The sequence below is a fragment of the Typopeltis vanoorti genome, chromosome 12, assembly GCF_054136105.1.
Source record: "Typopeltis vanoorti isolate ZY-2024b chromosome 12, IOZ_Tvanoo_1.0, whole genome shotgun sequence".
NCBI lineage: Eukaryota > Metazoa > Arthropoda > Arachnida > Uropygi > Thelyphonidae > Typopeltis > Typopeltis vanoorti.
This window is the reverse complement of record NC_143560.1, coordinates 30,052,862-30,078,829: the sequence shown is the minus strand read 5'-3', so window position 1 is coordinate 30,078,829 and position 25,968 is coordinate 30,052,862. Positions and strand designations below refer to the sequence as shown.

At 36.8% G+C, this 25,968-nt stretch overlaps 1 protein-coding gene across 2 annotated transcripts in view; it reads left to right on the top strand.

Annotated features, from left to right (window-relative positions):
* Positions 1–25,968, top strand: part of LOC150100657 (src kinase-associated phosphoprotein 2-B-like) — a 94,417-nt gene that overhangs the window by 54,116 nt on the left and 14,333 nt on the right. For both annotated transcript variants that reach the window (XM_090401202.1, XM_090401203.1), the window contains one exon: positions 13,141–13,355. In XM_090401202.1, coding sequence (XP_090257328.1) covers positions 13,141–13,355 — 215 coding nt within the window. The remainder of the gene's footprint in view (positions 1–13,140; positions 13,356–25,968) is intronic.

Genomic DNA, 25,968 nt, shown 5'->3' with positions numbered 1-25,968 from the left:
AGTGTGTGAGCTCTTTGGCCAAATGTTTAGCTAATTTGTATGTGGGGGAATCAATGCCATCCACTATGGGACGTAATGGCACATTTTCTTTGTGTATTTTTGGGAGTCCGTAAATATGGGTGGGGGGGGGGGTATAGAGTTAAACGGCTTTAATCTGTTGGTAACTTCTACAGGCCAAGAAGTGACTCTCTTAAGGAGCCTGTGAAGTTTTCTAATTTGAGAGTTGGTGGGATTGTAATTGATAGGGAGGTAAGTGGCCCGATCTAATAGAAGAGCATTCAGCTTACCTGTGTAGTCCTTCTGGTTAAGTATTACAGTTGCATTTCCCGTATCTGCTTTGGTGATAACTAATTCTTTATTATTCTTCATTTCCTGTAGAGCTTTATATTCCTTGTTTGATATGTTGGTTTTTGGTGGTCTTGTTTTGGAAAGGACACAGGCTACATCCAGTCTTACACTGTTGGCGACTTGATGTGGAAGGTGGCGGATTCCGCACTCGATCTAGATCATAATATCCTCACTAGGTATTTTATTGGGAGCAGTGGCGAAGTTGTGTCCATGTGACAGTGCGTTGAGTGCTTCAGGGTGACTGAAGAAAGGTTGATTACCGTGTTGGTAGCAGGTTTTGGAAAGACGGTAGAGTTCTTTTTTTAATTTTTAATTTTAACGTGGTCGCTCTTAGTGGACATTAACGAAGCTATTCGTGCCGTCGAAGATGAGCTTTCGCGCACTTTGAACCACGAACTTTGGTCGATTTTACATGACGTCTCATGCACTGCTGCCGAAAAAGAATTTAAAAAAATACGAGGCCGACAGATGAAAAAGTTCGAAAAATTAAAAAAGAACTCTACCGTCTTTCCAAAACCTGCTACCAACACGGTAATCAACCTTTCTTCAGTCACCCTGAAGCCTGAAGCACTCAACGCGCTGTCACGTGGACACAACTTCGCCACTGCTCCCAATAAAATACCTAGTGAGGATATTATGATCCAGATCGAGCGTGGAATCCGCCACCTTCCACGTCAAGTCGCCAACAGTGTAAGACTGGATGTAGCCTGTGTCCTTTCCAAAGCAAGACCACCAAAAACCAACATATCAAACAAGGAATATAAAGCTCTACAGGAAATGAAGAATAATAAAGAATTAGTTATCACCAAAGCGGATAAGGGAAATGCAACTGTAATACTCAACCAGAAGGACTACACAGGTAAGCTGAATGCTCTTCTATTAGATCGGGCCACTTACCTCCCTATCAACTACAATCCCACCAACTCTCAAATTAGAAAACTTCACAGGCTCCTTAAGAGAGTCACTTCTTGGCCTGTAGAAGTTACCAACAGATTAAAGCCGTTTAACTCTATACCCCCCCGTATTTACGGACTCCCAAAAATACACAAAGAAAATGTGCCATTACGTCCCATAGTGGATGGCATTGATTCCCCCCACATACAAATTAGCTAAACATTTGGCCAAAGAGCTCACACACTATACTGGCAACACACCATCACACATAAAAAAAACTCAGCCCATTTCAAAGCCAGCATAGAAAACCTTACACTCCAACATACTGACATAATGGTCAGCTTTGATGTGTCCTCTTTATTTACAAATGTCCCACTCAAGGAAACTTTAGAGCTAATCCAAGCTAAATTTTCTCCTGATATCTCAGCCTTATTTCAGTTCACAATGAACTCAGGCTATTTCGTTTGGCAGGGAAAATTCTACAACCAAATAGAGGGGACAGCCATGGGTTCACCACTCTCCCCACCCTTGGCCAATTTCTTTATGGAGACCTTTGAAGAAAAAGCCTTAGCCTCTGCCCCACAAAAACCAACCATATGGCTTCGCTACGTTGATGATGTGTTCGCTATTTGGCCACATGGCTCTGAAACACTTCTCTCCTTCTTAACACACTTAAACAACCAACACCCCAGAATCAAATTCACTCTGGAAAAAGAGGAAAACAACAGCCTCCATTTCCTAGACACACTAGTCACCCGCCAGCCTAATGAATCCCTGGTTTTCTCAGTTTACAGAAAACCCACCCATACAGGCAGATACATTCACCAACAATCCCTCCCCCCCCCCTCACAACAATATGGAGTAGTGAAAACACTATACAACAGGGCTAAACTAATCTGTTCAAACGACTTGGTCCTAAACACAGAACTAAATCACATCCTCGACACTTTCTCAGCCAATGGCTACCCCCCCCCCCCCAAAAAAAAAAAAAAAATCCAAAAAATATTAGAACCTACAAACCACAGACCCCTCCCCCCCCACAACAAGGATTACTCTAAATCCATCACCATTCCCTACATCCGAGACACCTCGGAAAAGATTACCAAAATCTTAAAAAAAACATGACCTGACCTCCTGTTACAAACCTTACAGAAAATTGGCATCCCTTATCCGCTCCACTAAAGACCAACCACTTCCCCTAGACCTACCTGGTGTTTACCAGGTCCCTTGCAGTTGTAAACTGTCTTACTTTGGCCAAACAGGCAGGACAGTGAATATCAGAATTTCGGAACACAAGGACTACATCCGTTTTCACAAATACAGTCATTCTGGGCTTGCGGACCATGCTCTGGATACACGCCACAGAATACGGTGGAAGAAAGCTACAGTGATACACCGTAGCAAATACAAATTTGAAAGACTCTTTATGGAATCAACCTCAGCCCTAAGAAATTCTCCAAATCTCAACAAATTTGGTTGTATGCGACTGCCCCAAATTTGGGAGGCCTACATCTGCAGACCTTCAGCCCAACGGCTAAGAACACCTCCTTAGCCCGCTAGAGGGCACCATCAGGACTGTTAGGAGAACAATAGTTTCATCTCTTCATTCCCAGTTTCTGTGTTGTAGTGCCTACGTGCACGTAACTTTTTTGTAAGTTCCTTTAGAAAATGGCAATGTGACGTTGCCGAAATATCAGAAAATATATATTAAAGTTTAATTTAATTTATATCCTTAACTACGTTGTTCTATTCCTTAAGTGTTTTAATAAGAAATGAATATCTTATTTGTTGTTTATTTTTTGACGGTGTATATTAGAACACAGAATAATAAGTAAAGTATTTATTAACTTATTGCTGATATTTCGCTGGTGTTATAACCTGCTCATGTAATCAAGCCTACTACAGTCAAATAGGAAGAACTGTGAACATCCGCATCAGTGAACATAAAAGATACATCCGGCATTATCACTATGGCAAGTCAGGCCTAGCAGACCATGCTCTGGATACCTCTGCACACAGGATGAACTGGAAGAAAACAAAATTACTGCACAGAAGCTCTTACAAGTCGGAGAGATTGTTCTTAGAGGCAACAGAAGCCTTGAAACACTCCAAATCTCAATTTAATGCTATAGCTATTTCTATTATGTTTATATGGCTGTATAAATTTGCCTAAAATCTGAGAGACAGTCATCTTAAGAAAAAACTAGTACCAGTTTTTTTCTCTGTTTAGGACTCCAGTCTTGTATGATAGCTGCAATTTTTTTTTTTTTTTTTCCAGATAGAGGATGCCAAAATCAGGACTTTAGTCTTTGTGTTGCTGCTACAATTTTGTTTAACTAGTCCGCTGATTACACCATGTTGTTATAGTCTCACGTATTGTGACAAACTGTGTTTTTGTGCTCGATGCTGGTTATAACACCAGCGAAAATCAGCAATAAGTTAATAAATAATTATATACTTATTATTCTGTGTTCTGATATATATATCGTCAGAAAATAAACAACATGTACGACGAACACATAAGTCTGTCCACACGTTTATGAATATCTTATTGTAAAAAAAAATATGTACACAAATTTTAAAAGGAATAAATGGAGAAAAATAAAATAAAATCTGAGTGTGAAAACAAGAACCAGACCTTGGAGATGCATAAAAAAAATCTGAAGAAACTTGCTTCAACAAAGGAGATATGTAGTGAAGTGTTTGCAAGGATAGACAAATTGGAACTTCGGGTGGACACAAGAAGTTCGTCCTCTCCTAATAGGTTCTAATAAAGGACTGTGGGCTGCAAGTATCCTCAAGGAGTACACAGAAAAATTCAAGAACGCCAACTTATGTGTAAAAATAGCAAAATAACTCATACAAAGATTTTGGTAATTTCATCACCCAGTCTCATACTGGGCAATGAAATTCTATTCTCACTTAAATGCAACCACAAACATCCATGCCCAAGGCAGGATTCAAACCTGCAGCCTGTTGATTAACAACAGATAGATTGACCACTCAGCCAACCAGGTTGCCATTATTGCATTGTGTTCATGTCTGAATTGTTTTCAATACTTTTTTTGAATTTCCAGATGTAATAACAATTGCACAAATGGTAAGGCACTTTGGTTTGCTGCTAAAAACGTTTGAAAGTAGCATATCCAAAAGAGCATGTGAAAGTTTAATTTAAATAATAGTGCACTGTGAAAATACCCGATAGTGTCATGAATTTTTTTAAAAAGAACAGTGGATAACATGTTGAAAGAAATCATTAGCTGTCTTTGATCCTTTTGCTGAAAATGTAACTTGTGATACTATGCTACATTAATCATTTGATTTCTGTTTCGTTTTGGGTGTTTTATTATATTGTCTTGTTCAAGTTGGTTTTGAAATTTTTTTTTTTACCATTAAAATAGCAACTCTACATCAGAATGTTTCATAGAGATGCGTTTGGCTAATTACTCTCTTATTTCATATAAATTTATTGTTGACTCAATGCAGCCAATATTCACTGTTTCTCCTATTTTCATAATCTTTATATTTTTATTGCTGATTTTCATGCCAAATTATCAAAGCTGTTATTCAGTGTAGCTAAAGATTCTTGTAGATTTGCTTTGATTTTATTTAGGAGTATAATATCATCTATAAAGCAAAGAGCTGAGACTAATGTCTCCAGTTTGGATATCAGGTTACATCCACTTCATAATGTGATTCATATAGATGGTGAATACCGGTTAAGATGGTGTGCTCTGTTGTCTTATACCTGATTTTACATCAAACTATATTCCTGTATCTCCTTCAGTCCTAACTTTTTAAATATAAATTGTGTTGCTCAATATAACGTCCATTTACACCAGCTGTAGTGTTTTGAGTAGTGTAGTTAGTCTTGACACCTTGTCATATGTCTTTTCCAGATCCTTAAATTTTTATATTTAAGGATCTGGAAAAGTATATTTTTATTGCTGATTTTCATGCCAAATTATCAAAGCTGTTATTCAGTGTAGCTAAAGATTCTTGTAGATTTGCTTTGATTTTATTTAGGAGTATAATATCATCTATAAAGCAAAGAGCTGAGACTAATGTCTCCAGTTTGGATATCAGGTTACATCCACTTCATAATGTGATTCATATAGATGGTGAATACCAGTTAAGATGGTGTGCTCTGTTGTCTTATACCTGATTTTACATCAAACTATATTCCTGTATCTCCTTCAGTCCTAACTTTTTAAATATAAATTGTGTTGCTCAATATAACGTCCATTTACACCAGCTGTAGTGTTTTGAGTAGTGTAGTTAGTCTTGACACCTTGTCATATGTCTTTTCCAGATCCTTAAAACCTGAAGTACTGATATATACTCCTGATTGTATTCATCTTGAATATTTTCTACCATTGCTCTATCATTTCTTGTTTCATTTAAGTCTTTCAGAGTAATTACTCCAAACATCTCGGATATCTTCAGTTTTCCTATTATCTTTGTCATATCATAACCTCTATCTAGCCTGAACCTAGCTTGTTCTTGAAGTTTCTCTTACATTGTTTATTCTGCCTATTCATGTACAGTAGTCTTTCCTCCATGTCTAAGTTTCTACTCTCAGTAGATTTGTGGATTGAAAGTGTTTTCTTTTTTAATTAGTATATAGTGGGGCTCTTTTTATCTTTATCAAATTGTGCTGCATTTTTTTCACTCTGGATGTCCGTAAAGAAGTGCATGTCGGTGGCATGGAAAGCTTCAGCATGAAGATCAACTTCTGCTTTGGATTTTTTGCAGCGAATGCATTGCAAAAATTGCTATATGTATGTACTGAAAAATGTGAAAGATTTGTGGACTGTTTGGGTAAATGAAAAGAAGGAAATCGTTAACGTATGTGAAAAGTTCTTGATAGATTAGAGCGATTAGAAATGGGAGCAAGAGTCAGAACCATAGTAGAAGAGCTTAGGCAAGAGTTAGTGAAAATGAAAAGTGAAATGAAACATCTAAAGAAAAGATTGGCTGATGAGAAGGAGGAAGCTGGTATTCCAAAGAAAGAGTCGAAGGATAGTCATATATCATTGTATGGGGTTGAAAGTTTATTTTTCACTTGGTTAGACTATAATAAATTTAGTTTAATCCTTTATCCAAGTGTGAGCAAACAGTTTGCGCCTGAAAGTATCTTCAGGACTGGGGTAAGGTAGTACAACACCAGGCAACTCGTTGCAAAGGTGGAGCAAGCTAACATCACTCCTATCTCAGTATCTCCCATAATGCAAAACACATCTCCTTGCGGATATGTATAATGTTATGCATTAAGGGGAGGGCCACTACCCAGACTAGTTTCGACCTTTATTGAGGTCTCTTAACTGGGGGCCAGGCCCAGACGTGGAGATACCAGGCAGAAGCAATAGCAAGGTCATCTCTACCTATACAAGTTGTCAAAAGGTGTGCCACCTTTTTATTAAATTACTCTGGATTTAGAGAAAGATGTTGAAAGTTTATTTTTTACTTGGTTAGACTATAATAAATTTAGTTTAATCCTTTATCCAAGTGTGAGTAAACAAAGTTTGCCCCTGAAAGTATCTTCAGGACTGGGGTAAGGTAGTACAACACCGGGCAACTTGTTGCAAAGGTGGAGCAAGCTAACATCACTCCTATCTCAGTATCTCCCATAATGCAAAACACATCTCCTTGTGGATATGTATAATGTTATGCATTAATGGGAGGGCCACTACCCAGACTAGTTTTGACCTTTATTGAAGTCTCTTCAGTGGGAGCCAGGCCCAGACGTGGAGATACCAGGCAAATACCGTGGAGTTGCCAAAAGGTGGCACACCTTTTGGCAACTCGTATAGGTAGAGATGACCTTGCTATTGCTTCTGCCTGGTATCTCCACGTCTGGGCCTGGCTCCCACTGAAGAGACCTCAATAAAGGTTGAAACTAGTCTGGGTAGTGGCCCTCCCCTTAATGCAATTGCATTATGGGAGATACTGAGATAGGAGTGATGTTAGCCTGCTCCATCTTTGCAACGAGTTGCCCGGTGTTGTACTACCTTGCCCCAGTCCTGAAGATACTTTCAGGTGCAAACTTTGTTTGCTCACACTTGGATAAAGGATTAAACTAAATTTATCATTGTATGGGGGGGACTCAACCATTAGAGGTGTAATGACTAATAAAATGCACAAAACATACTTTCCTGGTAGAACAATGAAGCAAATAACTGATGCATTGCAGAAAAGGAAGGAGTAAGCATCAAAATTAGTGGTGTATATAGGCCCAAATGACTTAGTTGGGGGGAAAAAGAATGTTGGTAGAGACTTTAAGTTTTTTCAGCAAAGTAAAGGATAATAATGTTGTTGGAAAAGTCGTTAGTATGTTGTCCAGATATGACAATAGTGAATTGAGAAGGAGAGCAGTAATGAATAGTAAGAAGGCTGAGTTGTGTGAGGTAAAGGGAATTCAGTTTGTACATCTATGGAGTGAATTTGAAGGAAAGTTGGAATTGTTTAAAGTTGATGGATAGCATTTGAATGGGTTTGATGTTGGTCATTAAGAAAGGATACTGCTTTCTGAGAAGGCACAGAGTCAAGAAGTTAATGTAGTAAATGATCAGAATCCACTTGTAAAGCAGGATAGCACAACTGAACGGATTGTACAACAGGAGGAAGATGGATATGAGGTTGAAAATGTGGTTGCAGCAGTACAAGATGATGGAATGAATTAAGGTGAGGATGAGACAAGTAGGAATGGAAATCGGTCAGATCAGGAAAACAGGAGTGGTCAGACTGAAGAGAGAGAGAGGTGTGGTATATCAGCTAGAATAGAGAATGTTTGTGCTGCTAGAATGGCCTCAAAGACACACACAGATTATTACATTTGTACACAAATGTAAGGAGTATTTGAAACAAGAGAGCTGAGTTTGTTGCATTGATCTAGTCAGTATATCCAAAAATAATTGGAATAAGTAAAACTTGGTTGTCCGAGGAGGATGTGATGTCAGGAATAGAAATAGAAGGATATATAATTTTCCAGAAGGATAGGCAAGAGAAAAGAGGAGGAGGAGTGCTTAATGATTGCAGAGGAATTGTGCCACAAAGTGTGGAAGTTAATAGTGCATGCACAGGTTTTGAATCTGTGTGGTGTGAAGTTGAAATGAACAAGCTAGTATATCTAATAGGATGCTGTTATAAGCCAGGGAATATAGAGAATACCAATTGTGAAATGTTTAGGCAAATTGGCTGGACATGTGAAAAGAAAGTGGTCCTGATGGGAGACTTTAATTACAGGAACATAGTGGAAGGAGCAGATAGTATGGGATTTGTTGAATTTCTGAGAGATAAATATCTTAAGCAGCATGTGACTGAAATAACTAGAGGCGTTCATGTTTTGGATTTGGTGATAACTTCACAAGATGTAGTTGTTAATGAGGTGTTGACACTGCTGCTGGTTGGTGAGAATTATCATGAGATACTTGTTTGGGAAGTGGTGAAACAATAAAACGTTATTGTCAAAAACGGATATATTTGGAAGTATAAAGCAGATGATTACAGGAAGCTCTGTAGCCAGCATCATTACATTGGGTAGATGAGCTGAGCAGAAAATATGTTGACAATGCATGGAAATTCACAAGGCAGTATCTGACACATGCAGTGTATAACTGCATACCAAGGGTTAAACGAATAAATGGAGTAAAATCAAGCAGGCTGTGTTGGAAAAGAAAATGCTATAGAGGAAGTACAAGACTTGGTGGTGATTGGATCCATGAAGAGTATAAAGTGCAGGCTAGGAAGGTGATGAGCATGGTAAAGAAAGAAAAGTACAGTATGAGAGGCAATTGGCTGGTCAGGCCAAGGTTAACTCAAGGGAATTTTTCTGCTATATGGCAAGCAAGAGAGTGAGAGAATAATTATAGCAGGTTAACTCTGGTGGATAGTCATGGCAGTAGAATAACAATTGCAAAGGATATAGTGGAATTATTGAATGCGCACTTTATCAGTGTACATCATATTGGTGTAAATGATGCAGTACAATATATAGAAAGGAGGCAAGTATTAGAAGAATTGGAAGTGAAAGAATCAGAGTTGCATGTGTTGATTGGGTTAGATGTTAATAAGTCTGTGGGAATGGATGACATATCACCATGTATTCTTAAGGAATGTGTACAACAGTTAGCTATGCCCTTGACCTGGTTATTTAATGAAAGTTCATGTGGGTTAGGTTCCTAAGGAGTGGAAAGAAGGCAAAATAGTACCACTCCCACAAGCATGGTTTTAGGACAGAAGTTTCCAATTATAGACTAGTCTGTATAACTGCAGTTGTAGTCAACGTTGGAGAGATTGGTTAGGAATAGAATACAGGATTGGATCGATGGAGATAGCAATTTTTATGATGGTCAGCATGGATTTGTAAAGGTCAGGTCTTGTTTTAGCAATTTACTTGCATTTTATAATAAGGTAATGAGTATAGATAAGGGAAAATCATATACAGTGATATTCTTGGACTTTGTAAAAGCATTTGATAGATTGCCACACGATAAGTTGGTGTACAAGTTTCAGAGGATGGGAATAGACAGCATATTTTAGATGGATTGAAGATTGCCCCTCTCTCAATAATACCAGCAAGTTGTGTATGATGGAGCAGTGTCTCAAAAAAGGAGTAACCAGTGGTGCCCCAGGGTTCTGTTCTTGGGCCCCTGCTGTTTAACTTGTTTGTAAATGATATATCATGTGGACTGCATGTGGATCTTCAGTTGTTTGCTGATGATGCAAGGTTGGGAGAATTATAAGTAGCACTGGTGATGTTAATTCCCTTCAGGAAGATTTGAATAGATGTTTGATTTGAGAGGAGTGGAGTTGTAGTTTTAATATTAATAAGTGCAAGGTGTTACATTTTGGAGTGCAGAAATATAAGGCTGTATACTATATTGGCAGTGCCATACTGCAGGAAGTGGATGAGATTTGAGAATGATGGTTGACAGGCTGAAGTTTAGAGGATATATTGCAACAGTTGTAAAGACTGCAACACCATAGTGCTGCTATGATAAGAATTACTCTAATATGTAGGGATAAGGAAGTGGTTGTGCCACTGTATAAAGCACTGGTCAGACCACACGTAGACTATTGTGCTCAAATTTGGTCACCTGATTTTCAGTGTGATGTGGAAACATTTGAGAGGGTCCAGAGACAAGTGACTAAGACAATATCAGGACTTGGAAATGTTGGCTGTAGAAAGAGGTTGAAGAAATGTGGATTGCAGAGTTTTGTGAATAGGAGGGAAAGAGGTGATATGATAGACATTTAAGTTAGCAAGAGTATTTTATCAGATTAATCCAGAGGGGATTATAAAACAAATAGATGGTGAGAGGGAAAGAACCAGAGGTCATTCCTGGAAGTTGTGTAAAAGTGTGGTGAAGAAGGGTGTGAGGAGTAGATTTTTTATATGGAGAACTGTCAGTGAATGGAATGCATTACCAGAATGTGTTGTTAATGCAAGGTGTGTTAAGGATTTTAAGGTTTGGTATGATAAATACTTTGTCAATTGAATGAACCTCCCACGATGAGTATGCCGACTCTATGGAGGGTGCAGTAATAACTTGACCACTTGTTTCTCTCACTGAATCTATTGATGTTTTCTTCAGGATCTACCACTGATATCTAAGGTTTGATTACTGCTTTCAAACTCATTTTCCTTGAATAATATTTGTATATTTGAGGTCTGTAGTTCACCTCTATAAGCTGTTCCACTTTGGTTCTTCTTTTCAATATGATGAGAATTTTTCTCCTACCGAGAACTTAAATGGTGATCACTTTCTATTTCATATTCTCTATATACTCTTCTGTCCTGAATTAGTGTAAGGATATCACTATCAACAATAGCATAGTTCATGAGATCTTTCTTTGTTTCTCGTCGTCTTTCCATGTGAATTTGTGTACACATTTTATGTTGGAATGGTGGTAGTGATGACTAGTCGGTGTTATGAATAAAAATCCAGAAGGTACTTATCATTATTTTTAGTTTTGTGCTTTTCTCCAATTTTCCCAACACAATTCTATGTCTGATATTCTTTCCTGTTTTGCTGTTTATATTTTTAACTACAATGAACTGTTTCTTTGTCAGCTGCTGTATATAAAAATCCTGTACTTCTTATTTTAGTAGAATCTTCTGTGGAACCATAAGCATGAATATATCCCCTTTTCCCATTGTGATTTCCTTACACACACAGTATGAGGGTGGTCTGAAAAGTTCTTGGCCTAACAATGAAAAAAAAAAACGAATTTATAATTACAAAATTATTTTTATTTTCAACATAATCTCCCTTCAGACTAATAAATTTATTCCAATGATGTTCCAGTGCCATTATCCCATCCCTGTGGTGGTTCTCAGTAAGATCTGCAAAATAACCCTCTACAGCTGTAATCACCTCTTGATTCAAAGAAATACGCTGACCAGCGAGGAAGAGTTTTAATTTTGGGAAGAGATAGAAGTCAGAGGGAGCCAAATCTGGGGAATAGGGTAGATGTTCCAACAATTCATAGTGCAGATCCCTTAATTTTTCCATTGCCAAAATACCTTTGTAGGCAGGTGCATTGTCCTGATGAAAGTTGATAATATTCCCCAGTTATTGTTTTACCCTTTTCAAGATAATTAATAAACAAAATGCCTTTAGCATCCCAAAACACCAATGCCATGACCTTTCCTGCTGATGGAACAGACTTTGGTGCTGAACAACTGCTTCTGTCCACTGTTTTGACTGCTGTTTGGATTCTGGTGTGTAATGGTGAATCCAAGTCTCATCCATAGTAATAAATCAACGCACAAAATCAGTTTTATTCTTGCTAAAATGCTCCAAGCACCGTTCAGAGATTTTCATGCAAGTGCATTTTTGATCTGCTGTGAGAAAGTGTAGCACCCATCTTGTGCAAAGCTTTTTCATTTGCAATTCTTCATGCGAAATATCCTACATGTTCTTTTGAAATGCCTATAGTCTCAAAAATATCATGCATTTTGACTCTCTGGTCATCCAATACCATATCATGCATTTGATCAATGATTTCTGGTGTTGTTACATTTTTTGGATATCCTTCACATGGATCATCTTCAAGGCTGGTACGGCCACATTTAAACTCTGCAGCCCATTCTTAATTGTCAAAAATAAAGGAGAAGAGTGCCCATAAACTTTTATGAACTTCAAATGAATTTCTTTTGGCGTTCTTTTACACCTTAACCTTCTTTTACAAAGAATTTTAAAACCGCACGATACTCAATTTTATCCATTTCAAGGGATACAGACAACACTTTTGCTTCAGACAGCTGTATAAAACAAACTACTTGATAGAATGACTTGCAATTTCACATGGATGATTATGACAGATGTACCAACTTAGAAAAAAAAAATTGTGCCGATAGTGTTGCCATCTATGGTCGAGGCCGAGAATTTTTCAGACCATCCTCGTATTTGAAATGGCCTGCCGTTCTTTGTTTTTAGTGTCGAATACTGCAGCTACTCCCAATCCTTGATTGTTATTGCCAGAATATAACATCTTGTATTTGTTGCTTAGAGTCATGTCTGTTTTAAATCTTTTGTTTATCTATCATAGACCTTGGCATAACCAAAATATACCACTCTATATGCATCTCCCTTGTCCACTGCATTTGTTACCTTATTGAATATGTTGGTAGATCTAAAAATATTCCTTCAACAAACTAATGTTGAACCATTAGGAATGCTGTTAACCCATTTCTGGATTCTAGTTCTCAGCAGCATCACAGTCAGAAAGTCCAATGACATAAACAGTTGCAAGGTTTGTATTTATATGCAGCTTAAATCATTATTGAAATTATTAAAATTCTATTCATATTTCATCAGTGTCATATATTAATTATTAATTTAGGTACATATACCAACTGCAGAAGTTCTTATGGTATGTATATTGTTGCAGAACGTTTGGGTGGATTTCTGAATCCATTTCAGAGACGATGGTGTGCTATTAAAGATGGTTATTTGTATTATTATGAACGCCCTACTGATCGTCGTCAGAAGGGACAAATTTTGCTTTCTGGTTATGAAGCTAGACATTGTCCAACAGCAACCAAGGATGTTTCCAAAAGAAGTGTTTGTTTTGAATTAGTGTGTCCTGGAAAAAGAAGTTACCAGGTTAGTCTTTTTTTTTTTTCCATGTAGATTAATACAATGAAAATGTTGAATGTGTTATTTAATATATTTGAAGGTAAATACCATTATAGTGAATTCACTCACTCAATCACCCCACCAAAACCATGGTTAGCATCCAAGGAAGTTTTACAAATTGGGTGTAGAGAATTTAATGTAGTATATACATGTATAATACATTCATTTCTCATAACATATGTATATGTTTGTGTGTGCACACACACACACATTGTGATTCTGTTATTTTTAGGCATGCATTTATTTTATTAAAGATTGTTTGGTAGAATAATGCTAAAAGTACTGAACTACAGACCTATATTGCTTTAACTCAAAGGTTTAATATAAAATAAATTTTTTAAGTATTTTTTTTGTTAAGTTACAAGCACAAGATGAAAAAAAAGGTTGTTTCACATCTGTTTCAAAGTTTACTGCTTTCTTAATGATGGCATATCTTATTTGTGGCATGGTAGCTACTTATATATCAGCTAACTCCTTTTTTTCCCCTAATAGGGAGCAGGTGAGGCCGTTTTAGCCCTGTCTAACCCTTGGAGACTGAGTAGGCAGTTCAATCCCTGCCAGTAACCAGTCAGAAATAGCTGGCTCAAGATTACTAATTATAAGTGTCAACCAATGAAGAGACTGGCAATCAAATTCTGCCATCTTATGGTCCCTAACCCTAGCACAATATGGTATTGTCTGAAATAATGTGGGTTCTACAGTCGATTTTTTGAGTTTCTGGCAGAAACTCTGTTATTACTGATCTTGTTAACTTTGTTAACAAGATCAGTAATAACAGAGGACTTCAACTCAATTCTAGCAAGACAAAGATCATGGTTCTCAAAAGAAAAACAAACAGAGAAGCTCTTGAGAAACAAGTGTACCTTAATGCTGAAAGAATTGAGGAAGTCAGCAAGTTTGAGTACCTGGGATCCATTGTTAATGTGAAGAATTGTTCTTCACATTAACAATGTGAAGAACATTGTTCACATTAATTGTTAATGTGAAGAACTGTTCAGAAGATGTCAGAAAAAGGTTAGGAATGGCTAAAACAGCAGTCAGAGACCTGTCTAAAATCTGGAAGGATGGATCTATCTCCATGGGAACAAAGTTGAGGATTTTAGATGCAGTTGTTTTTCCAACAGCCACTTATGAATGCAAGACTTGGAACCTAAAGAAGTCAGATAAGAAACGGATACTGCTTTTGAGATGTGGTGTTACAGAAGGCTGTTGAGGATATCATATACTGAAAGACGTACAAATGAATGGGTGTTAGAAAAGATTATTGAACTTTAAGGCTCCTTAAGGATATTGACAGAAGAAAGTTAAAATATTTTGGACACATAGAAAGGATAGAAGGAGGACTTCTCAGAACAGTAATAGAAGGTAAAGTTCCTGGAAAAAGAGGCAGGGGTAGACCATCAATGAGATGGATGGATGGCATGTGTGGAGTGACTGATCTTCAGAGAGTTGAGGCTGCCAGAAAAGCAAACAACAGGACTACATGGCGAGGCCTGGTGTGGAACATCACTGAGCATTGGAGTGACCATACGGCATCTGTAGATGCCTAGTGAACATAGAGAGAGAGGGGGGGGGAGCCCACTTGCCCATGCCAGAGATCAGTTAACTCAGGAACCGATCAAAGAAAGGCTAGATAAAGTTTCTCTCGTTGGCGACTAGACTTGAACTTAGGTCTGTCTTTGGGTAGCCTAGTGCAGAGGATGCAAACGCCACTTCCACTGAGCTACACAGTCCTCTCTCTGTCTCTCTCTATATATATATTGTGAAAAGAGTTGAATGACTTAAACCGAGAGATAGGTAAAAGGGGGTTTAATAGTGTAAAACAAGACTAGTTTCGGCTTGTGACATTATAAAAGAAAAAACACTAAACACTGAAGGTTAAAAAAAACTATGAACAACATAGAGAGTCTCTATACATAATTAGTATGAAAACGTTGCAGTTGTATTTAAAGCTGTTCTTTTGTTTGTTGCATTGTTAGGAGAGTGCGTGCTTGCAGCATCACTTGAACGCCAGTACATGATTACAGCTGAATGACTATCTGGGAGGTTGTAGCTCAAGTTATTATTTAGATATTCAGGGTTGAGGATGATTTCCCTAGATTCTCTGATTTTTCTCTCCAATTCATCATGGCAATGAAAGATGTTAGTAGATTTGTCCCAGCGGACTGTGTGACTTGGGGTTTCATCATTAGGATTAGCCGAGAAAAGGATATGGCTTGATAAGACACTGGCTCGCTGTCTCTTGTAAGCAATGTCTCTCATGTGTTCGTCCATGCATAATTCAATAGATTTGTCTGTCTGGCCAAAATAAGGAATAACACAATCACTAAATTTTGTATACACCAGGAAATCAGTACCTTCCACTACGTCCTATTGTGGAAGGTATTGATTCTCCTACGTACAAACTTTCTAAACATCTTGCAAAATACCTCAGATGTTTTTCAGGCAAGTCCTCATCCTTTATCAATAACACAGCGGACTTTGTTTCATACATTAAGGATGTGATAGTTAATGAAGATGAAATCATGGCTAGCTTCGACATAATTTCCTTCGCTAATATCCCAACAGACGAAGTCATAACATTACTCGAGGACAAGTTATCCAAAAAAATGTTGGCCTTACTTACCCATTGCATCAAGTTCGGTTACTTTAGATTCCAAGATACTATATACAAGCAGAATCATGGTCTGGTGATGGGTAATCCTATATCCCCTGTTCTTGCAAATATTTACTTGGAGGATTTTGAAGTCAAGGCTATCTCTTCCTTTGCTTTAACACCTAAGTTTGGAAACGTTATGTGGATGACGTTTTCCTCATTTGGAGCCATGGACATGATTCCTTAATGGATTTCCTGGAACATCTCAATAGTCGACATCCAAGTATAAAGTTCACAGCAGAGCTTGAAACTGATGGTTCCCTGCCTTTCTTGGATGTGAAACTGACTCGGTCTTCTGTTAAACTTAAAATTTCGATGTATAGAAAGCCTACACATACTAACAGATATCTTCATAGTCAGTCCCATCACTCCCCCCCCCCCCAAAAAAAAAAAAAAAAAACCTTGGAATAATTTCTACCTTGGGACATAGAGCTCGCTCTCTTCTTGATGACCCAAATGAACTTCAAAAAGAAATCAACTATCTCAAAACTACTTTCGTACTTAATGGATATTCTAAAAGAATTATTGAAAAATTCCTTCTTAATCCACACAGAAGAAATAAATACATTTAAAGGCAATATATCTATTCCTTACATAGGTTCAGTTTCACAAAAATTAGCCAAGGTTCTAAAAAAATACAATATCAGAACTTTGTTCACTCAGTTTCCAAATATCCGCTCCTTAATAAGCCACATAAACCATGTCATCATCATCTTAAATTTCCTGGTGTCTACAAAATTTGGTGTGATTGTGATATTCCTTATTTTGGCCAGACAGACAAATTTATTGAATTACGCATGGAGGAACACATGAGGGACATTACTTACAAGGGACAGCGAGCCAGTGTGCCTTATCAAACCATATCCTTTTCTCAACTAATCCTAATGATGAAACCCCAAGTCATACAGTCCGCTGGGACAGATCTACTAACATCTTTCATTGCCATGATGAATTGGAGAGAAAAATCATAGAATCTAGGGAAATCATCCTCAACCCTGAACATCTAAATAATAACTTGAGCTACAACCTCCCAGATAGTCATTCAGCTGTAATCATGTACTGGCGTTCAAGTGATGCTGCAAGCACGCACTCTCCTAACAATGCAACAAACGAAAGAACAGCTTTAAATACAACTACAATGTTTTCATACTAATTATGTATAGAGACTCTCTATGTTGTTCATAGTTTTTTAACCTTCAGTGTTTAGTGTTTTTTCTTTTATAATGTCACCTGATGAAGCCTGTTATAAGCCGAAACTAAACTAGTCATGTTTTACTATTAACCTTCCTTTTAATTTCAACCGAGTCAATAATTCTTCACACACACACACACACACACACACACACACACACACACACACACACACACACACACACACACACACACACACACACACACACATATATATATAAATACATACACACATATTCTGTGTAGACACTTCTCCACTGTAATCTTCTTTGGGTTATGATTTATCATACAATTGGAGAATATGCATATCATCATCATCATCAAATTCCTGCCATGTACCCTCAAGGGGTGTACAGGATATGACAGTACTACATGAAAAAATTACATCATTACTAACTTCCTATCTACAATTTTCCTCCAAATCAGTCTGTTACTTGTCAAGACTCCAACATTATCAGATCTTATATTTCTATCGTCTAAGGCACTTTGTACCGTATCAATCCACCTATATCTTGGTCTTCCTCTGGGTCGTTTTCCTGCCAACCTGGCAGAGAACACTTGTTTTGCTAATCTTTCCTCTCCCATTCTATTTAAGTGACCATACCATCTGAGATTAGCTCTGCTAACGCATTCCTGGATGCTGACAATGTCAAGTTCTTTCCTAATATCCTCATTTTTAATATGATATTGCCATTGATGCCATCTGTTCACGCCTCTAATCTTTCTCAGGACTCTCATATCTGCGGTCTCTAGTCTTTGGTCAAGTGTTTTACTTCTGACCCAGCTCTCAGATCCATAAGTTAAAATTGGTTTGAACACAGTCTTGTATACAGCTAATTTAGTGTTCCGACTAATTTCTTTCTTATTCCATATGAATTTATTCAATTGACTTCCCACGATACCAGCTTTGCTGATTCTGTTGTCTATTTCTATATTTAGTTTACCATCTTCACTAAAAATTGTGCCTAAGTAGCTGAAATGTTTTACTTGTTCCACAGGTTCTCCATTCACAACACAGTTGACATTTTCAATGATTCTGCCTATTTTCATTGTCTTTGTCTTTTTATTGCTGACCTTCATACCATATCTATTACAACAGCTATTCAATTTAGTCAGAGAATCTTGCAGACTTGTATTGGATTTATTTAGAAGTATAACATCATCCGCATAAAGCAAAGAGCTGACATTAACATCTCCAATTTTGATATCAGGTTTAATACCACATTCCTTCATAATGTGATCCATATAGATAATGAATAACAGAGGGGATAATGTACATCCTTGTCTCACACCAGATTTAACATTAAACCATCTTCCTGTACTTCCTTCAATTCTAACTGCTGACTCACAACTCAAATAAAGACTAAGTATTGCTTGATATAATGCCCCATTGACACCATATAACTGCAGCGTATTGAATAGCTTCTCTCTTGGCACCTTGTCATATGCCTTTTCCAAATCGACAAAACTTAAATACAGATCTTTGTTATATTTCCATGCTTTCTCGACTATTTGTCGTAAAGTGAAGATCTGATCCTGACAGCCTCTATTTGGCCTGAATCCAGCTTGTTCTTCACCAAGCTTTTCTTCCACAATTCTTCTCAACCGTTTCTCAAGTATACTTGCATAGATCTTGCCAGGAACACTCAGTAGGGAAATACCTCTGTAATTCTCACATTCAGTTTTATTTCCATTTTTATATATGGGTACTTTAGAGCTCTACTCCAATTATGAGGAATTTGTCCCTCTGTCCAGGCCTTCTGAACTATGCAGTGCAGCCACTGTAAGACTTTTATACCACCATACTTCAGCATTTCTGGTCGAATATCATCTACTCCTGCTGCCTTTCCACATTTCAAGCCTTTGATGGCTTTTTCTACTTCAAGTATGGATATGTATTCCTGACTGCATTCCTGGTCAGTGTTTTTTATCACTGTGCTGTCATCACTGCTTGTTTCATTTAGCAGTTTTTCAAAGTAATTACTCCATACCTCAAGGATATCTTTTTCTCCTGTTTTCATTTCACCTTTATCATCTCTAATTCCTTTTACAGCACTCTTTCCTCCATTCCTAAGCTTCTTCAACAACCTCCAGAATATTTTGCCACCTTCTTGATATTTATTTTCTATATTCTTGCCAAAGTCCTCCCATGACTTTTTTTTAGCTAGTTTTACACACTGTTTAGCTTTCTTACATTTGTCTCTGTATTCTGTAAGAGTAAAAGCTGACTTATTTGCCAGGAACTTTTGATATGCTTTCTTCTTTTCCTTCACTGCCTCTTTAACTTCCTGTGTCCACCAGGGAGTTCTGATTTTTTTATCTTTGCACACAACCTCACCACATGCCTCTCTGGCAGAATCAATGAATGTTTCCTTCAGAGTTTGCCACTGAATCTCCAAGGTTTGATTCCTGTTCTCAAACTCTTTCATTTTCTTTTCAATAATATTTCTGTATTTTAGTCTACAGTTTACATCTGAGAGCTGCTCAACTTTTATTCGCTTTAAAACTTTCTTACATGTTATTCTTTTCAATATGAAATTCAATTTTATCCTGCTCAAGACTAAATAGTGATCACTTCCAATTTCAAATCCTCTGTACACTCTGGTGTCCTGCACCAGGAAGAAAACATCACTATCAACAATAACATAGTCAGTGAGACTTTTCTTATTCCTAGCCTCTTCTCTCCATGTGAATTTGTGCACATTTTTATGTTGGAACATGGTGTTAGTAATAACCAGTCCATGTCCTGAGCAGAAATCCAACAGATATTTGCCATTATTATTAGCTTTGCTCTTTTCTCCAAATTTTCCCAAAATATTTTTGTATGTCTCACAATCATTTCCTACTCTACTATTTAGATCCCCAACAAGGACCAACTTTTCCTTTTTCATTGTGTCAGTTGCTTTTTCTAAAGCCTCAAAAAATTCCTCCACTTCTACCTTAGTAGAACCTTCTGTGGGACCATAGGCACAAATAAGTCTCATTGTCCAGTTCCCCATTCTCATATTTGCCCACATTACTCTACTTGAGACTGACTGCCATTCAAGAAGATTAGCCTCGTATTTTGTGTTGAATACTATGGCTACTCCTTCTTTTCCTTGATTGTTATTGCCTGAATATAACATTTTGTATTTATTGCTCAGAAAGATCTCACCAGTTTTGGTCTTTTTTGTTTCAGTCACCCCTATTATGTCGATCTGGTACTTATCTAATTCCTCAGCTAGCTCCATTTCTTTGCCATTCAGGCTTCTTATGTTGATAGTACCGATCTTTAACTCTGGTGATGTTGAGTTGGGGTTTGTTTTCAGATTTGTTCCAGTAGCTGACTTTTCGCTGTTCGCCCTGGTTCCCTGGCAAAAACAACGGGGGCCTTGTTTAACCGGGCGACGCCCCAGCCGGCATGAAATTTTGTCATGTTGTACCATCATTTTTTATTTTGGTTTAACCAATAAGAATACAATTTGGTCGGCTAAATCCCAAATTGCCAGCCCATCCTCGTTCGTTCAGTATCAAAGTAGATACCCAACAGGGTGCACCACGAGAAGGTGAGGATTGGACATTAGGTCAGAAGCCCTGGTCGGTTCTCCGCATTCCTTTAAAGGCTATGTGGAGGTCTCCTCTCAGTTATACAGCTTTGACCCTTAAGCACACCCCTATGCATATCATTAGAATTTTTAAATAATGTGACATCTGATGATGAGAATTTAAGAAAAGCTGTTCTGAAGATATGAAGCATCCTCTTTTCTTTGGAACATGATTTGGTGGTTAGAAAGCAAAGAGTATAAAAAGCTGTCCAATAGAGAAGTAAAGCTTGTTTTGGTATTCTAAGCTACCTTTAGGTGCAATAAATTTATGCCAGGAAAGTTAAGATTAACTTATTCCAAGCAGAGAAATTTGTTCTTCTCGTAAGAAACAAATTTTTCTTATGACTTCGTTTCAAACTTTTATTGTCAAACTTTGCTTTGTTATCAAAAATTAAAATAAGTTAAGGAATTCTTAACTTATTTTAATATTTTTAACTTAAAGAAATATGGAGGTTTAAATTTTAGTAGTAGTACCAGCATAGTTTTTATGTGAATCTCATCCATGGAGGGTAGTAAACTTGTAATGCACTTAATACTGTAAGTAGACTAAAGATTAGATAATCTGGGAAAACTTTTCAGGACCACCATTAATCAGGAGAGTGGTTTCACACTGGATGATGGAGGCCCTGAAAAGTTCCATGTTTTTGTCTTTAGAACAGGGTTTCCAGATTATCTAATCTTTAGTCTACCACCTAAAGATTTTTCACATCCATCCATGTTTGGGGATTCAAATTGATGGATTTCAGTTTACAGCCTGTTGGTTGGAGAATGGAAATAATCAGTAATCTCAGAAATCAGAGCAGCATATCTTCCAACTCGACTGGAAGATACCAGTGAAACATTGACATTTTTTCAGTAATGTTTTATTACAGTAAGATATTTATATGTTGTGTTTGCTTACTAAAAAAACAAAAGAAAACAATCTTCTATATATTGAAATGGAAGATATGAATCCATCTGTGTTTTATAGCTAAATATAGAAAGAAATGCAAAGATTTTGAAATTTTCTAATTTTTTGTTTTAGGGAAATTTATGGAAGAAATGAATGAAAGGTTTCATCCTTTATGGTCTGTCAGACATGAATGAACCATAGAAGAGCTAGCAAATACATCTATGATTGTCTAGAATATGAGTAATATTCTAGACAGTAATACAGTAATATGAGGAGTAATACTACTAATGTTCTATTATTTCCCTCAAAGATAGACTTAAAGAGAACAGAGTTTTTTTTTTTTTTATGTTAAGAAGAAATTGTTTCACATTTAAACTCTGGAACATTATAATACAATTATTATTATACAACACCTCCAAGGAGTCCAAAGACTCATTGAAGGAGGGCATCCACTCCACAACTCTGTCTCCACCACTCAAATCCACCAACCACAGCTAACTGCAACTACCATCATCATCGTCTACACCAGTGCTATCTACTGCCCACCACCACTACTATTTTCACAGACATCCATGCCCACCGTGGGATTTGAACCCGCAGCCTTTTGGCTGGAGAGCATATATGCTAACTACTCGGCCAACCACTCCGGCAATAAAAATATATGAACTTCAGAACTACACACAGATATTATAATTAGTATATTTCAGTTTTATAGAAGAATAAATCAGTGGTAATAATTGTTAATATTATAAAGCTTTCTGTAGTGGCAAATTAAAAAGAATGGAATAATTATAGACAATGCAGCTATATGCTGATTATGAAAGGCAGGGTTCTGAAAAGTCTGGAACATTATTAAGTTTTAAAAGAGGTAAACCGTGAGTAGACATATCGGTACACAATAAATAACGGAAAAAACTCACGTAGAAAGATTATTTATTAGTATAATTTTCGCCTGTGTGTCACAGGCATCTTCAGTACATTAAGCTCAAAATTAAACACTAACTGACAATTCCAAAAAGCGCCACCTATGTAGCTGGTGTAAGATAACTAAAAAGGTCAATAACTTTCCTAAAAAAAAAAAAAAAATTAATACAATAAAAAGTTAGTACTTTACAAATCAGCTAATCTTTCCTATCTCCCATAAAGGGGATAGACGTAAGCCGTCGGATCTGTTTAAGTTAGGAGAATGAAGTAGAGTTTCACATGTTTCTTTATAAAGGCATTCCATGAGAAACTGACTTTTGTGAAGAACTCTTGTCTTTCTCCAATGAACTCTGTGTCTAGTGAAGATGGCATGTTCAGAAAGTCCAGACTTTTCAGGTTTAAAGTATTCAATATAAGATTGGTGTTCATAACATAGACAGGGGTATTCGATCCTTATCCCAAAAAACAGCCAACAGATTACGTTTTGAATGTGCACAAATTCTTTTTCATGCCAAGCCTCCTCGTCCTAATCTTTCTTACTCTGAGTTTAAAGCACTGAAATCACTGAAGAATAACAATAATTTAATAATTACCAAAGCTGATAAGGGGAAGGCTATAGTGATTCAAGATAGGAAGTAATATGAGAGAAAAATGTCTCTTTTACTTCGCGACTATTCAATTTATAGGCCTCTTACATCGGATCCTACCCGGAGTCAATTGAAGAGACTTAATTCTCTTATAGATAATGTATCTACATGGAATGAAGATCAAAAGAAAAAACTTAAAACCTTCTTCGGTCGTCCACCTAGATTGTATGGTCTTCTGAAAGTTCATAAACCAGGCATTCTGTTGAGACCAGTCGTAGATTGTATAGGTTGCCCCACTTACAAAATCTCAAAATTTTTATCTAATTTACTCTCCTCTTCAACTAGAAGAACTGATACTTATATAAAAAATACTTTGGATTTCAAAAATAAAATTTCAGATCTTCATTTAGACGTTTCTGATATCATGATCAGTTTAGATGTTGTTTCTTTATTTACAAATGTGCCTCTTTCGGAAAGTACTGAATTACTACAACAGGAATTTCCTTCGGACATTGTAAACGTATTTGATTTTGTAATAAATTCTGGTTATTTTTCCTTTAAAAATAAGTTGTATCGACAAATTGAAGGAACAGCAATGGGTAATCCTCTTTCTCCTGCTATCTCCAATTTCTTTATGGAACATTTTGAACAACGTATCTTTGACAATATTTCTCCCAGACCTACGCATTGGTTCAGATATGTCGATGACATTTTTGCTGTATGGAATGGCTCTTCTGATGAACTTCAACAATTTCTCACTAAGTTAAACGCATTTCATCCTAGGATCAAGTTTACCCTAGAAATAGAATCAAATAAGCAGTTAGCCTTTTTAGATCTTCTAATTCTTCGCCAACCAGATGGTAACCTACATTTCTCAGTTTATAGAAAGAAGACTCATACAGGCCATTATATCCATGCGGAATCTCATCACCATCCCAGTCAAAAGGCAGGAACTATTAAAACACTGGTTCATCGGGCCCACTCCTTTTGTTCTACAGACGATCTTTTACAGAAAGAACTACAATACATAACTTCTTCCTTTCTATCTAATGGTTATAAGAATTGCTTCATTGAAAGAACTTTGAGTAGTTTTAATGTCTTGCTCTTCAAACACAGAGGAAATAACGCGCATTACTATCCCTTATGTACAAGGCATCAGTGAACGTATAGCAAAAGTTTTAAAACCACCGAATATTTTTGTTGCCTTTCGACCGTTTAGAAAAATCTCCACCTTTCTCACTTCTCCTAAGGACAAGCTTCCACATCTTAATCATCCAGGTGTCTACCAGATTCCGTGCTCTTGTGGATTATCTTATTTCGGACAAATGGGAAGATCTGCCTCTATTCGGCTAGAAGAATACCAATCTTATATTGAATACTTTAAACCTGAAAAGTCTGGACTTTCTGAACATGCCATCTTCACTAGACACAGAGTTCATTGGAGAAAGACAAGAATTCTTCACAAAAGTCAGTTTCTCATGGAACGCCTTTATAAAGAAACATGTGAAACTCTACTTCATTCTCCTAACTTAAACAGATCTGACGGCTTACGTCTATCCCCTTTATGGGAGACAGTACTTTACAAATCAGCTAATCTTTCCTAACTTTTTATTGTATTAATTTTTTTTTTTTTTTTTTTTTTTTTTTTTTTTTTTTTTTTTTTTAAGGAAAGTTATTGACCTTTTTAGTTATCTTACACCAGCTACATAGGTGGCGCTTTTTGGAATTGTCAGTTAGTGTTTAATTTTGAGCTTAATGTACTGAAGATGCCTGTGACACACAGGCGAAAATTATACTAATAAATAATCTTTCTACGTGAGTTTTTTCCGTTATTTATTGTGTACTGGAACATTACTAGTTACAGTGACTAAAGTAAGTAGGAGGAAAGAAAGAAACATAACATAGTACAAGATTGAAGTCTTTTCCTAAGAATAATATGAACAGGTCTGTTATACCTGTTTCTCTTGAGACATATTCACTTCGGATAGAATAAGATGTAGATATGCTTAAATGAAAGTGTGGATTGTTGTGTAAACAGGTAAGAATGAAGCATATGTGTCAATGCTGTAATCAATTATCAGCAGGCTATGGAAATATTGAGGAATGCATTACTTTGCTTAAGTGTTTGTGTACTACCAGACAACTATCAGGTTTGCATTTGACAATGGTTAATCATCTGTTTTATTAAAATGTGGGCACTAACAACTAGTAATACACCTCAGTACTGATCTCTTTTGGTAACCTAGAAATCAGTTAGAGGTGGTACCTGCTGCATGCTTGACATGTACAACAGCGTACAACTGATTGCAGGAGAAGCACACATTTTAATTGATAGATGATTAAATAAAATAAAGTATACGGTTATTATAAAAGATTTTCAAGTATAAAAATAAAATTATACATAAATAATGTAGTAGTATTTACATGTTCAAATCAAAAAGCACAGACCAGTGGCAGAGCATGGGAGAGAAGGAAGTGGAAGGAAAACATTGATCCTGCCATTGTATGCAATAAGGCTTATGAAGTAAAATTAGAAATTAAAATAACTGCTGATCAAAGAGCAGAACTGTCAGGAATTGAATTAATTTTGTTGGTTTTGAAATCAAAGCAAAGTTAAATTAAGTGTCTGTGTAACCTTAACAGTAGACTGAGAAGAAAGACCATAAGTTCGATTATAATTGCTGAAAATAACTGCTGATCAAAGAGCAGAACTGTCAGGAATTGAATTAATTTTGTTGGTTTTGAA